This window comes from Theobroma cacao, chromosome 8 (assembly GCF_053813885.1).
Source record: "Theobroma cacao isolate CCN51 chromosome 8, ASM5381388v1, whole genome shotgun sequence".
NCBI classification, from domain to species: Eukaryota; Viridiplantae; Streptophyta; class Magnoliopsida; order Malvales; family Malvaceae; genus Theobroma; species Theobroma cacao.
The window spans coordinates 8,207,454-8,223,946 of NC_142646.1; the positions used below are offsets into that span (position 1 = coordinate 8,207,454).

The 16,493-nt window shown below is 34.3% G+C and overlaps 1 protein-coding gene across 1 annotated transcript; it reads left to right on the forward strand.

The window, feature by feature from the left end:
• Positions 1-14,771: 14,771 nt before the first annotated feature.
• LOC108663015 (uncharacterized) lies at positions 14,772-15,581 on the forward strand. The gene has a single exon (XM_018125497.2). The coding sequence runs from the start codon at positions 14,772-14,774 to the stop codon at positions 15,579-15,581; it is 810 nt and encodes a 269-aa protein (XP_017980986.2).
• The last annotated feature ends 912 nt before the right edge of the window (positions 15,582-16,493 follow it).

Here is a 16,493-nt window from a genome sequence, read left to right on the forward strand (position 1 = left end):
GACCAAAATACCCCTGTGTGACGAAAATTTTATTTTGATTATTTTTGATTTAAAATAGTGTATATTCTCTAAAAACTCGATATTTAACAACGATTGCTCACAGGAAAGGAAAGAAACTAATATGTAAGCCTTGCGGGGTTTCGGTTGGCATTCCGGATAATGAGTGTCAATCGGGACGTCGCGACGATTGTCATAGGCCTGAGGGAGGTTCCGGGTCATGACAACGCGCATCTTCTGATTTGCTATAAACCACACTTGGCGGATCTAGATCCGATTAAAGTCATGTTCGTTTGTGAAAAAAATAAGAACATGCTTGTAATCAAGCCAACGGACTTCATATGCACCAACCAACCCGATCCCTTTAAAAGCCGTCTAGATCTCTTGCATGCGCGACATCCTTGTGAACTTTCCAATGACGGAATGTTTAAAAGGCATGGCTAGCTTTTCCAACTCATCATGTCAAACCCTGTTCTATAAAATAATTACGACGTCATTTACATGTTTAATAGAATATTTACAGATTTAGAAAGTTCAAGGAATCGTTAAAAGACGATATTACCCCTAATGGTACCATTGAGTCGAATAAGCCTCGAACTAATTCAAATATGAATTTTAAGATGAAATTAAGAGTTTCACATTTCATGAATGACTCAAAATGGTAATTCAGAGTTCGAGTATCAATTTGGAGTCAAACTGAAATTTTCACTATCCAGGGGTAAAATGGTCATTTGCCACTTGGGGACAAAATTGAAATTTTTAGAAAAGATTTTTTTTGGTCCATTTGACTTATTGGAGTATGATTTAAGTATTGGAGTATGATTTGAAGTTTAGAAGTGAAAAATTTTAATTTCGGTATAATTTGGAGTATAAGGGTGAAATGGTAATTTTGCCATCCTGGGGGCAAATCGGTAAATTTTCACCCCCAACACTTGTCAAGGCCAAGGGATTTTATTCATCATGGAAATGGATAAACATGAGAAATGTGTGGTGGAGAATTAAAGAATTAAAAGTCAAATATTTAAAATTTGAGCCAATAAGGAAATACTATGTGTCATGTTTTTATTATTTTATTATTTCTTTATAAAAAGGCAAAAAAATCAGCCCATTTCTCCCATAGTGATCAGCCAAACCAGAAGAGAAGAGAAACCAAGGAAGAACAAACCCTAGGTGGGAAAAATCAAAGAGAAAGTGTTGGAATTCAAGGATTTGATCAGGCAAAGGTAAAATTTCTTTGATTTTGCTAGTGATTTACCTTACCCATGCATTTTTCCTTAATTTCCATGGTTAAATTACATGTTTTCATGATGAAATTATGGCTGGTCAAAATGGGTATGGAGAGAGAAAGATATTGGAATTGTTTGATTTTGAGTTATGTTAGTGTTTAGTGTTAGTTTAGCATGTTTATGAGTAAAACAACAAGAAAAATATTCATTTTCTCCATGAATTTCTCTAGGCCAAATATAGCCAATAGTGTGAGGATGAGGTTGACTTTATTTTAAGAGAATTAGATGGAAAAATGATGAATTATGAGGTTGGAAATTAAATGAGAATTTTTGGTGCAAAAAATTGAAATTTTTACCCACTAGGGGTAAAAGCATAATTTATGGTCCGAACTAATAAATTGGACAACATTCATAGTCATTGAGGTATTGTGGATATAATTGGATAATTGAAATTGAAATGGATGGACTTGGAGTTGAATTGGAGATTTTAGAAATTTACATCGTGTATAGGCGAGTTACGTCGGACATTGTGATTAAGCGATTGTCCAAACATTTCACACCCTATCTTGTGCATACGCATGGATAAGAGCCTGAAATAATATTTATTGATTTGACACAAATTATTGAATTTTTTGTGTTATGTATTGTGGATAGGTGGTGAGCTATCTGATACGGGTAAAAGACTACACCCGAGGATCGAGAATAGGAGTATATCAACTCCTAGTACAGTGAGTAAACTTACTATCGTCTTAATTATCTAGAGTAGATTTATTTAATTGTGTGATTTTATGAAAAAATGGTTTAATTGGAAAATTATTGTGTTTTATGGGAAAATGAGATTTTATAAAATAATTTTATAAAATTTTTGAAAATTTAATAATGATTTCAAAAATAGAGTAATTGGAGACCTATACTATGATTGTGTTGTTTATCCATGATTTTCATTAAATGGCTTATGATAAATGTGGGTATGACTGGTTATTTTTATGATTTAAAGAATATGTGAACTGTTTTGATTTGCCTTCAATGTATTAAGTGAGTCATGTCATACTATTGTGATTTTATTGGTTTGTGGATTATAAAGTGGGCACTGCAGTGACGGGGGTTCTGTGGGCCAGCCTAATTAGAGGGGCACGGTTCCCAATTATTAAGCTTACCTCGATTGAAGAGGCGCGTAGGATAACTCCCGAGGTAGAATTTGAGTACACTTCACGCTAGCCACCACGTGAAATTGGGACTCAGCCAATGCCAAGGAATGGCTGCGTTGTTAGAGGTGAAATGTGTTTGTGTGTGTGTGACAATAAACAGCCTTGGCGATCTCGGTAAGATGCCTTCGCGGGGTATCCCCGAGAATGGATTTTTGGCAAGGGCTAAGTTTTTGAAAAGTACATAAGCCATGTTGAGTAATTGGATGAAATCCAATTATTTATATGGGTTGGGATGAATTATTTTAATTGTCTCCTATTACTCGACTTTAGATTATTTTGATGATGTTTGTCCACTCACTGAGATTTTACAATTTCACCCCTTTTTTCTATACATTTTTTAGGCTCAAAATAGGCAATAGATTGTCAATTGCATCGAGAAGTAAATTTCGGAGTTGCATCTTAGAAAGTAAGATTATAGACTTAAGCCTTCTCAATTATTTGGGGGCCCACGTGTCATTGTAATTTAAATTGTATACTCCAGTTTTCTATATTACAGTATGTATAAATTTATTTTGTTTTTATGTGCAAAAAACTAATTTTTGATGTTTCAAAAATATAGATATATTGTTTTACATTAAAATAGATTATTTTAATTAATATTTTTATTTTATTTTATTATTAAAAAAAAAGAGAGAGGAATAGAAAAATTGGTATAAAAGCCTTGCGAGGTCTCGAAAGGCATTCGGGGGAAGAATGTCTGTCGAGACTTCGCGGCAGTTGTCACGAGCTCGATGGGAGTTCCGGGTCGTGGCAATTTTATTGGTATCAGAGCTTTTGGTTAACAAAGCATGGTTTTAAAGTTTTTGGTTTTTATAGTTATTTTAAGAATTCACACTGACATTGCGTGGCCCCGGGTTGAGTTAAACTAGGTTAAGTTAAGTTGGGTTAGGTAAAGTTGCATGTATGTAGAGTCTGAGATTACCTAAACTTGCCTCGTTTCCTTTTTAGATTATCATGCCTCCTCGACGTGAGTGCCCACTCCCTACTAGATCAGTTAAGAGGGGTAGAGGTCGTCTTAGGCAGGGTTAACTATACCTTAGAGGAGAGGAATCGACTGTGTCCCCTTTTCGAGCGACACTTGCTGCTGAACCGGTCGAGATTCCTCCGCCACCTACTAGCATTCCTCCCATGTCTCTTGAGGTAATTCAAGCAATGGCAGCCTTCTTTACTGCAATGTCTGGTCAGGCTCAGACTAGTCAGGTCCCACCTGTAGTGCCACTAGTTACTCCTTCAGTTCATTGGTACATGATGTCTCTATTTCTAAAAAGCTGAAGGAGGCTAGACAACTGGGTTGCGTGTCCTTTGTGGGTGAGTTGGATGCCACCGCAGCGAAAGACTGGATTAATCAAGTTTCGGAGACACTCTCCGATATGAGATTGGAGGATGAGATGAAGCTGATAGTGGCTACGAGGTTATTGGAGAAGAGAGCTCATACATGGTGGAATTCGGTGAAGTCTCGTTCCACTATTCTCCTAACTTGGTCAAAATTTCTGAAGAAATTTGATAGTCAATATTATACCCATTTTCATCAAAAAGAGAAGAAGAGAGAATTTTTGAGTCTGAAGCAGGAGAATTAACTGTAGAGGAGTATGAGACTCAATTTAACGAGCTGCTGTCTTATGTGCCTGATTTAGTAAGGACTGAACAAGATCAGGCCGATTATTTCGAGGAAAGGCTACGCAATGAGATAAGAGAGCGAATGACTATGACAGGTAGGGAGCCCCATAAAGAGGTAGTACAAATGGCCTTAAGGGCTGAGAAGCTCGCAAATGAAAATAGGAAAATGTGAGCTGAGTTGGCAAAGAGGAAAAATCCGAATATGTCCTCTAGTCAGCCACTAAAAAGGAGCAAAGTCTCATTTGTTTCAAGGAGTGCTCCTTCTGTTTCGGTAACATCCTCCCGACCATCATTTTCACAAATGCAGCAAAGGCCTTCGAGATTCAGCGGATCTGCAGTGACTACTTTTGCAAAGAGTTTCGGAGGTTCTGACAGATGCAAAGAATGTGGAAGATTTCATGGCGGGGTGTGTTGGGGGCCTTTGCGATGTTTTCATTGTGGCCAGACGGGTCACTTTAAAACTAATTGTCCACAATTAGGACCGGTCACTGTAACTGCTCTATCTTCATCAACTCGTACGGACTTGCAGATGAGAGATTCCTCTGGACCACAACCGAGGCAGGGAGTAGTTATCTGGCCTGATGTGGAGAGTAGCACCCCAGTATACCCATCTTCCAGACCACAGACTCGTGCATCAACAAAAGTTTTTGCGGTAATGGAAGATGAAGCACGAGTCTAACCTAGAGAAAGTGAATGAAAAGTTAGGTGGGAGTGTAAGATAATGATAAGATATGTAAATACTAAGTGCTGAGAGTGTAAATAAAGCTTTTAAGAATAATATAATAAATGAGTTTATGTAGAATATCGCTATGGAATTTTCTTAATGTATTGTGGAAATTGGAGTTCAAAAATGCATAAGACATGAAAGATGAATCTTTGAGGCATTGATGAGAATGAAAGTGCAACCCCACATGTGTAGGGATTAGTACTATGGGTAACTAAAGTGAAGAATGATCCTGAGTGGTTCAAGATTTAAATTTCATGTATGATGAGTGATGTAGGTAGAGCAACGAAAAGAACATCTCAATAGTTAAAGGATTGTGAAAGATTGCTCAAACGAAGGAGATGACATGAGATGCTGAACATTGGATAGAAGCTAATACCCCTATCTTTTCTTGGAGTTCGATAAGTGAAATTTTGAGGACAAAATTTTATTTTAAGGGGGGGTAGTGTTGTCAAACCTTGTTCTACAAAATAATTACGACGTCATTTACATGCTCAATAGAATGTTTGCAGATTTAGAAAGTTCGAGGAATCGTTAAAAGACGATATTGCCCCTAATGGTACCATTGAGTCGAATAAGCCTCGAACTAGTTCAAATAGGAATTTTAAGGTGAAATTAAGAGTTTCACAGTTCATGGATGACTCAAAATGGTAATTCGGAGGTCGAGGATCAATTTGGAGTCAAACTGGAATTTTCACTATCTAGGGGTAAAATGATCATTTGCCACTTGGGGACAAAATGAAAATTTTTAGAAAAGATTTTTTTGGTCCATTTGACTTATTGGAGTATGATTTAAGTATTGGAGTATGATTTGAAGTTTAGAAGTGAAAAATTTTTATTCCGGTATAATTTAGAGTATAAGGGTGAAATGGTAATTTTGCCACCTCGAGGGCAAATCGATAAATTTTCACCCCCGACACTTGTCAAGACCAAGGGATTTTATTCATCATGAAAATGGATAAACATGAGAAATGTGTGGTGGAGAATTAAAGAATTAAAAGTCAAATATTTAAAATTTAAGCCAATAAAGAAATGCCATGTGTCATGTTTTTATTATTTTATTATTTCTTTATAAAAAGGCAAAAAAATCAGCCCATTTCTCCCATAGTGATCAGCCAAACCAGAAAAGAAGAGAAACCAAGGAAGAACAAACCCTAGGTGGGAAAAATCAAAGAGAAAGTGTTAGAATTCAAGGATTTGATCAAACAAAGGTAAAATTTCTTTGATTTTGCTAGTGATTTACCTTACCCATGCATTTTTCCTTAATTTTCATGGTTAAATTACATATTTTCATGATGAAATTATGGCTCGTCAAAATGGGTATGGAGAGAGAAAGATATTGGAATTATTTGATTTTGAGTTATGTTAGTGTTTAGTGTTAGTTTAGCATGTTTATGAGTAAAACAACAAGAAAAATATTCATTTTCTCCATGAATTTCTCTAGGTCGAATCCAGCCAATAGTGTGTGAGGATGAGGTTGACTTTATTTTAAGAGAATTAGATGGAAAAGTGATGAATTATGAGGTTGGAAATTAAATGGGAATTTTTGGTGTAAAAAATTGAAATTTTTACCCACTAGGGGTAAAAGCATAATTTGTGGTCTGAACTGATAAATTGAACCACATTCACAGTCATTGAGGTATTGTGGATATAATTGGATAATTGAAATTGAAATGGATGGACTTGGAGTTGAATTGGAGATTTTAGAAATTTACATCGTGTATAGGCGAGTTAGGTCGGAAATTGTGATTAAGCGATTGTCCAAACATTTCACACCCTATCTAGTGCATACGCATGGATAAGAGCTTGAAATAATATATATTGATTTGACATAAATTATTGAATTTTTTGTGTCATGTATTGTGGATAGGTGGTGAGCTATTTGATACGGGTAAAAGACTACACCCGAGGATCGAGAATAGGAGTATATCTACTCTTAGTACAGTGAGTAAACTTACTATCGTCTTAATTATCTAGAGTAGATTTATTTAATTGTGTGATTTTATGGAAAAATAGTTTAATTAGAAAATTATTGTGTTTTATGGAAAAATGAGATTTTATAAAATAATTTTATAAAATTTTTGAAAATTTAATAATGATTTCAAAAATAGAGTAATTGGAGACCTATACTATGATTGTGTTGTTTATCCATGATATTCATTAAATGGCTTATGATAAATGTGGGTATGACTGGTTATTTTTATGATTTAAAGAATATGTGAACTGCTTTGATTTGCCTTGAATGTGTTAAGTGAGCCATGTCATATTATTGTGATTTTATTGGTTGGTGGATTATAAAGTGGGCACTGCAGTGACGGGGGTTCTGTGGGCCAACCTAATTAAAGGGGCACAGTTCCCAATTATTGAGCTTATCTCGATTGGAGAGGCGCGTAGGATAATTCCCGAGGTAGAATTTGAGTACACTTCACGTTGGCCACCACGTGAAATTGGGACTTAGCCAACGCCAAGGAACGGCTGTGTTGTCAGAGGTGAAATGTGTTTGTGTGTGTAACAATAAACAGCCTTGGCGGTCTCGGTAAGATGCCTTCGCAAGGTATCCCCGAGAATGGATTTTTGGCAAGGGCTAAGTTTTTGAAAAGTACATAAGCCATGTTGAGTAATTGGATGAAATCCAATTATTTATATGGGTTGGGATGAATTATTTTAATTGTCTCCTATTACTCGACTTTAGATTATTTTGATGTTGTCTGTCTACTCACTAGGATTTTACAATCTCACCCCTTATCCCTATACATTTTTTAGGCTCAGAATAGGCAATAGACTGTCAATTGCATCGAGAAGTAAATTTCGGAGTTACATCCTAAAAAACAAGATTATAGACTTAAGCCTTCTCAGTTATTTGGGGGCCCATGTGTCATTGTAATTTAAATTGTATACTCTAGTTTTCTATATTACAGTATGTATAAATTTATTTTGTTTTTATGTGTAGAAAACTAATTTTTGATATTTCAAATATATATATATATATATTGTTTTACATTAAAATAGATTATTTTAATTAATATTTTTATTTATTTTATTATTCAAAAAAAAAGAGAGAGGAATAGAAAAATTAGTACAAAAGCCTTGCGAGGTTTCGAAAGGCATTCGGGGGAAGAATGTCTGTCGAGGCTTCGCGGCAATTGTCACGAGCTCGATGGGAGTTCCGGGTTGTGACACATCATCAAAAAAAGACACGATTGGCCGATCCTTATACCAATAAATCTCACGATTTGGAGAAACGACAAGAGGCTTTTCCCCAACCGTGACAGACAAAAAAGACTTTTTGAGTGTGTGTGGAGAAACAGGGGGTTGTTTTGTGCATTGTGCGGCTTGCGGCTAGTCAAGAATGGGTGGCGGTTGTAACTTTTCTCGTCCTTGTGGGTTGCTTGTGGACGTCGTAGGGTGTAAGGGAGCAGTAGCTGTCAGCGACTGGCCTTGGGGAGGGTCCGACAGCTTGCCAGCCACCAAACGATGAGTGTTTGGGAGGGAGGGGAAGGCGTGGGAGTTGAGAGCATTTTCCATTTTTTTATACCATTTTGACTCCATATAATTAAACTAAACAATTAAACAATTAAGTTATTGGGTCTAATTGATTAAATTTGTTTAACTAAGTAATTAAGCCTAATTGATTAAAATTGTTTAATTAAATTGTTGGGCTTAATTAATTAAATTGTTTAATTAAGTTATTTGGCCTAATTGATTAAAATAAACAATTAAGTTAATTGGGCTTCTAAAGGACTTAATTAAATTATTTAAACAAATTATTGGATTAATTGGTAATTAAAAAATAGTTTTGTAACTAGGGTTTAAAATTAATCCAAGGTATAAATACCTTGCTATAGCCTCCAAACAAAAGGGTGGAAACGACCAAAAAAAAAAGAGTGAACGACACATTAGAAATTTTTTTGTCTTGCCGTTTTTTGTGTGAAGAAAAAATAGTTTTTCATTCACTTCATTTTTTTTGTGTGTTCAGCCCCACAATTTTGTGTGGATTATGAGTTTATGAAACTCATCTTTGCTAGCACATTGTCAAGGCATAGCACTCCCAATCCTTAAAGAAAGATTTTCTCATTCATTGGTGTGGATCACCATTAGAAGCTGCACAAGGATTCCTTGGACAACTTTGGTTTGTAACAACCGGGCTGAGGTGGTTGAGCTTTTTGAAGGCTGATTTGGTTGTTTAATAAAAGATTCATCAACCTTTGTTATTTAGGTAAAGTGATATAATCATATACTTTTTATTTTAATTTAATTATGTACTCAATTTGGCATGAAAGAAATCTTAGGAAGGTGAGGCGTAATTTAATTTTTTTAAATTTATTTTCACTGCGTTTTATTTGTATATGATGCATGATCAGCCCTCACCCAATAGTGGTATCAGAGCCCTTTTCATGCCATTTGAGTGCTTGTTCATGTTCAATGGATGCTTGATTAACAAATAGTTGTTTTGTATTTTGATTTTGGTGCTATTTTGTTAAAATCGATTTTTCAAAAATCTGCTTTGCCAATTTCATTTATTCTCTCCAACAACCTTTGTACCCTCCTTTAATCTTATCCGAACTTATTTGAATCATATATAGACTTGACTAATGTGTGTTTTACATTGTGCTAAGGAAGCACAAGAGAAAGGGACACCATAAGGCACGATTTTGGAGGCTGTCTTGCAAGGCAGCAAACACACGGTTTTAGGTGCAAATTTTTGCTTCTATTTGTGCTTAATTTCCAGCAAATAAAATATGTAATTGTTACACATTTATTGCTCGATATGTGGACAACAAAATCATGATATGTTCATGATTGAATAGGCTGATTTGAAGCAACAAATTGGAGTAAAAAGTGAAAGCAGTCCAGCTCACTGTTATGACATGAATTTCAGTTTTAATTAACAAGAAAGTCTTGGAAATTAATTCTGAAAAATTCCAAGAAAATTATTTTTATTAAAATGTTCAATAAGGATTATTTCTGAAAAATATCATGGTCAAATATGCTAATTTCGAGCAAGAAAATTGGTTCAAATATAAATCTGTCCAGCTCACTATTTTGGCATGAATTTCAGTATTAATTGACAAGAAACTCTTGAAAATTATTTCTATCACAACCCGAAACCTCCCTCAGGCCCATGACAATCGTCACGATGTCCCGATTGACACTCATTATTCGGAATGCCAACCGGAACCCCGCAAGGCTTACATATCAGTTTCTTTCCTTTCCTGTGAGCAATCTTTGTTAAATATCGAGTTTTTAGAGAATATATACTATTTTAGATAAAAAACAATCAAACTAAAGTTTTCGCCACACAGGAGTATTTTGATCATTTTTTCTCAAAAATTTCGAAACTGGTTAAAACGTAATATATAAGTACAAAACACATAATTCATATTCAAAATGAGTTTAAAAGTCTAAAATCTTCATTTAAAACGAAATTACGGTTATTTGAATATAATAAGAAAATAAAAAAAATATTAAGAGAAATATTCTATTTTCTTATAAAACAATATTTATAGAGTTATACGTGAATAATTTTTATAGCGTAAAAGCTAAATAAATTTATACATATTGAAATACAGTAAGCCAAAATATTTAATTTAATTTACAATAACAAGAGGGCCTCCGAATAAACAAAAGTAAAGAGGATTGTGAACCTACGGTTTGGAAAATGCAGATCCAATGGTAGTCCTCGATGAGATCAGCTATCTACAGTCTATACTGAACTTGAAATGGGTGGAAAGGAGGGTGGTGAGATTATAAAATCCAAATGAGTAAACAGACATTATCATAAATATCTAAAGGCGAGTAAAATGGAGGCAAGTTTAAACTACAAATTTCAACCCATTTCATAATGTTTTCAATTTATTTCTTAAACCATAAAATATTTGTAACTTACCAAAACAATTATTAAGGCTTATGTCTTTTATTAAAACAAGGTTTAAGCCAAAAATAATCCTCGGGGATACCTTGGCCGAGGCATCTAACCGAGTTCGCCAAGGGTGTCAAAATATTCACACGTGAAACACATTTTTTATTTTTAAAACAAGTCGTTCATTGGCGTTGGCCGAGTTACACATTCACGTGGAGGTTCGACGTGAAGTGAGCTTTAATACTACCCCGGGAGTTACCCTCCTCGCCTCTACAACCGGAGTAACTATATAACTGGGTTTACCGTGCCCCTTTAATAGGCAGTCCACAGAAACCCATCACTGCAGTGACTAACCCACCAATTTTAATAAAATTTCGACAGTATAGCGTGACTTTTATTTATTAATCCAGCATGCATAGTAAAAACAACTTACATAAATTTCCCAATGCACTCACAAAATATAGCCACATATACTCATTTCTCATAAGCCATTCCTAGGAAAATATATATTTTTCAAGTCAATTTGCAGCCTCCAATTACTCAATTTCATAATCAATACAATATATTTTTATTTGTCACATTTATTCCTAAAACATAAAAAATCCCATTTTAATCTCGTTTTCATTTCATAAAATACATAAAGGGCATTTAAAAATAAACTTTAGATAATTTACAATAATAATAAGTTTACTCACCGTTTGTACAAACTAAAAGCTTTCTAAGCGCCCCGATCACTACTCGTCGGGTACGACTTCTTTGCCTTTTTCGGAAGGCTCTCCTCCTAGACACATTACAAAAATTTACACAATTCATCACATTGATGCTAAATCCTATACTAATGCATGGTATGAAATGCAATAGCCTAAAACGGCTTAAACGAGGTATTAACCTATTTTTGGCACTTTGCCCGATAAATTGCTAACGCGCTCCATTTTAGCTATAAATCATCCCATTCTCTCTCCAACATTTCTAACCATTAAATATCAGCCAATAACCTTCTAAAAACAACAAAATCAGATCACTCCCTTCCTTGGAAAATTCGGCCAAAAATGGGACATTAACTCGTTAAATTTTCTACTTTGTTTTTCTATCACATTTAATCATTTTTCATCATTTTCTCTTCATTTCTCTTAGAATAAATTTCAGATCATCATCATTGTACCTCATTGCAGATTCAGCCAAGGGTGGGTATTGTGAAAATTTAATGATTTCTTGCCTAATTTAATTTCTAAACACATTTAACTAACTAAAACTATCAATTTAACTAAAAATCAAAACCTAAAAATTTCAATTTCTCTCCCCTAGAATTTCGTCCAGCCCTTGATATCACTTTTTGATCTCTCTCCTCAAGCATGCTAAATGGAAATAAAGGCATAGGAAAGGTAGAAATCAAGCTAAAATCGAAAAAAATCTTACCGTTAGACGCGTAAACGGACGAAATTCGCGATTTCCCCTTTGAATTTTCTTGTTTCTCTTTGGTTTTTCTTTTTTTCTTCCTTTCCTCTCTATTTCCTCTCTTGTTCTTCCTTATGGCCGGCCAACACTTAAAATGGGGTTTAAATGGGCTGACTTTTCATTAAAATAATATTATTTTATTTTTAAAAATGCCACGTGTCACTTTCCTATTGGTCCATTTTTTAAATTTCATCCATTTGTTTCCAAATTTTCACCATACACTTGTCCCACATATCCATAGCTTAGATAAAATTCTCAGACTTATCCAAAGTCTCGGTGGAGTAATTTTAAAATTTACACTTTTACCCCCGTAAAAGTGAAAAATTACATTTTTGCCCAAAAAACTGAAAAATTGCCCATAGACATATTTTTCATCCCTTATACTCATACCATTCTCCAATTTGTCAAATTTGATCTAAATTCTCTCAAAATATCAAATTTTGTCCGCGGGTGGCAAAATTATGATTTTGCCCCTACACTCTAGAAATCACCAAAATTAAACTTTTCACTTCCTATCATTAAATTATACTCCAAATAGTTAATCTTGGTAAAAAATTTCACTCCTTGATCAAATTATTATCTTAGGTGGCAAAATGACGACTTTTACCCCTGAACATCAAAATTTCTAATTTTACCCCAAATGAACCCTCGAACTCCGAACAATCATTTTTTTAGTCATTCCTGGACTATAAAATATTAAATTTCATCATACAATCTCTATTTGAACTAGTTCGAGATTAAATCAACTCAAGTGTACCGTTAGATACGATACTGGGTTTCGTCTTTTCTTAAGTGCTTTCCTAGCATAATAACATGCTACTCAGTGCATGTATGTCATGACATGTATTTATAGGGTTGGGTTTTACAATTTCTGAAAAATTTCAGAAAAATTATCTTTATCAAAATTTCAATGAGGATTATTTTTGGAAATTTCATGGCCAAACAAGCTGATTTAAGCTATTAATTATTAAAAGTTTGAAAACAGTTTAGAAAATAGTTATAGCTTGGAAATAGGTTTTGAATGGCATGATAATCTTGCAAAATTAATTCTGAAAATTTCAGAATATTATCCTTATTTGAAAGGTTCAATTAAAGGATAAAATTTTGAATTTGAATTAATTTTTGAGTGGCTGGACACTTAACTAAATTAAAGAATGTCCTTTACATATGAAAGGGCACTCATGACAAAGGTTGTGCATGGTGCCGCCACACATGGATGCCGCACCTCCCATTTCCATGGATGCAACCACTTTATGGAAAGAGGTTGTTTGCTGGAGAAATTGGACACTCAATGATCAGGAAGGATTCTTTCTTAGCTGATTATTGACTCCTAAATGTTAGGGATACATGCCTAAAATCAAGGAGTTTGAATCCTTGATGGAATCGATCAATTTTGAATTGATTGATAGTAAGTCTCCAAAATATTAAGTCTTCCTCATTTGATGAGGACTCCCTAAATTAAAGGGTTATGATTTAAATTTATCCACATCTAATTAAATTAGATAATTTTAATTAAAATGGAAAGTCAACTTGAGTATATGACATTCTAATCTAATTAGGATAGATTTTAATTAAGATAAATTTACTAATAAATTAGGACTTCTAATAATGATTAGAATTCTACAATTAGTGAATGGATAATACAATATTAAAAGGTGGATAAGGACCTTCCTAAAATATTTAGGACACATGATTTGGATCATGAAACCTTTTAAAATGGCTTATGATAGATACTCAAATTAGGAAGTTTCCTAAGTTGGTTTAGGTTTCTAATTAAAGAAGTTTGATTAGAAAAAAACTTACTAATATAATTAATTCAAATATGATTTGAGCTAGTTAAAGGCCTTGATATGATCAATTCCCTTACTAAGTAATTTTTTTTAAAAAATTACTAAATCTTTTCAAACCTAAGCACCAAATGTTTTGAACTATGATTCTTAATTGTTGAGTGACATTTTTCAAATGAAATGCAAGATCATCATCATATTGAGCATGTTTACTTTATATGTTCATAACTAGAGTAGAAAAGTCCATACCTATCTTAGTAGAACAACATGTGATAGATTTAATTTTATGCGATATATTAAATGCTATGCATGTTAATCAAATGAGACCTTAATAAAACAAAAAGGATAAAATCCCTCGGTAAATATTGAGTCACATACCACGTATGATTAAGTTGCCTTCCACCATATAGCAAGATAACTTGGCTGCTCTTTTAATCGGAGGCTTGTTGAGCACACTCAAGCCCACACTTTTACACGAGTATGTTTGAGCTATTGGTGGGTCTTACTCAACTAGTTTCATAAAATCCAGATGCTTGGAAACTTGATTATTATGGAAACTAGAGGCAAAGGCTAGGCGAAACATATATGATATGTTTATGCAATGTGTTGTCACCTAGCTGATCTAGGAGTTGTATAGAGATACAATTGGTAAGCTCAGTTACCTACCTAATCTACCTATCATGGTTTGTTGAGCACACTCAAGGCCATGACTAGATGGATGGGATCCTAGCCCACTAAGAGAATCCTAGTAGAGATCTCTCGAGGTGATATAGATGGTTAAAATCTTGTAGAAAATAGTGGGAGAACTATTTAAAATTTTAAAACCTTGTTTTAAATAGTTTATGCATGACATTTACTTATTGCTTTATTTTATCTATATAGGCATAATTTATATGCATGGCTAATAATTTGTCACTACGAAGCATCTTGGATGCAAATAAACTCACTAGCCCAAACTTCCTCGATTGGTTTCGGAACCTCAAGATCGTCTTGAAACAGGAGAAGAAATCCTATGTCCTTGACACTTCTATTCCACCAGTCCCTATTGCTGATGCTAATGCTGAGGATAAGGAAGCATATCAACGTCATAAGGATGATGATGATCAGGCAGCATGTGTGATGCTAGCTAATGTGACCCTTGAGCTCCAAAAGCAACATGAACGTATAGATTTCCAATCCATGATTCTTCACCTTAGAGAACTGTTCGATAAAGAGGGGTGCATTGAGAGATATGAGATCTCTAAAGAACTATTCCGATGTAAGATGGCAGAAGGTAGTTCTGTTAGACCCCATGTGCTGAAGATGATTAGACTCATCGAGAGACTTGGACAATTGGGATTAGTAATGGATCATGAGCTAAGTATAGACTTAGTTCCACAATCTCTTCTTGATAGCTTTAGTCAGTTTGTGTTGAACTTCCATATGAATCGTTTGGAAGCCACTCTTCCTGAACTTCTGAATATGTTAGACACGGTAGAGAGGTCCATCAGGAAAGATAAGGGATCATTGCTTCTTGTTTCTTCCTCTAAGGCTCATACAAAGCAACAGAAGAAGAAAGCCCCAAAAGGGAAGAAGGTAAAATCCCAAAATGAGAAGGCCTTGAAGCCTAAGGAAGGTGTCAAAAAGGACAAAGAGAAGGACATTTGCCATCATTGTGGCAAACTTGGGCATTGGAGGAGGAACTGCAAGGAGTACTTTATATATTAGCTACTGTGAGCAAGAAAAAGAAGCTTATTGAAGTTTTTGATTCAGGTACCATTTGCTAAATGATTCTACTTTATATATTAAAGGTATATGATACCTCAAAATTGGTTCTCATATGTTTGACATATTGCAGGGACCAAAGATAAAGACGAGTAGGATCTTGGTTGAGGAGGTGACCACGTGGATGGACTACCTAAAGCATTAAATGCTACATTGGATGGTTACACTCCTATTATCTCGACATGTTGGATAATTTATTTGGATGTTTTTGAAACATTAATTATGTGATTGCCATGGGAATGGCTGGTGAAACATTTGTCTTTAGCATTTGGATGTGGAAACTTATATGTTTCAAGTTTGAATAATTATTTGGAATAATTATGTCATATTTAATTATCCATGCTTCATGCTTATCCTTGCAATGATATTTGATCAATTATGAATTATGTTCAATTGATCAAAAGGTATTGATCAAAAGGTTGAATATTGATTCATATAAAATGGAACTTTCTTAAGAGCAAAACATAGAGATGAATGTTCAAGAAAGAAAGCAACTTCATATTGCAATATGATTTGGTCCATATCTCTCCAACATAAAAGCCCATTATGATATTCCAAACCAATATGATTCCAAGCACATATTGAGATGTATATACATCATGGAATATTTAAAAGAGTTTGAATATTATTCTCACAAAGGATCTTGGATTTAGTGGGAGCCTAATGACAATAAAAAAAAAAAAGTTTAAAGGGGTCAAATGGCATAACATAGAGTGACACATGCATATGATGCATACAACATAGTCTAGTTGGAATGGTCCCAAGGAGCAAAAGGGATTATATGTGTATATAAATAAAGTCATATACATCCTATTATAAAGGGCTCAAATAGGAAGATATTTAGATCGTTAGTTC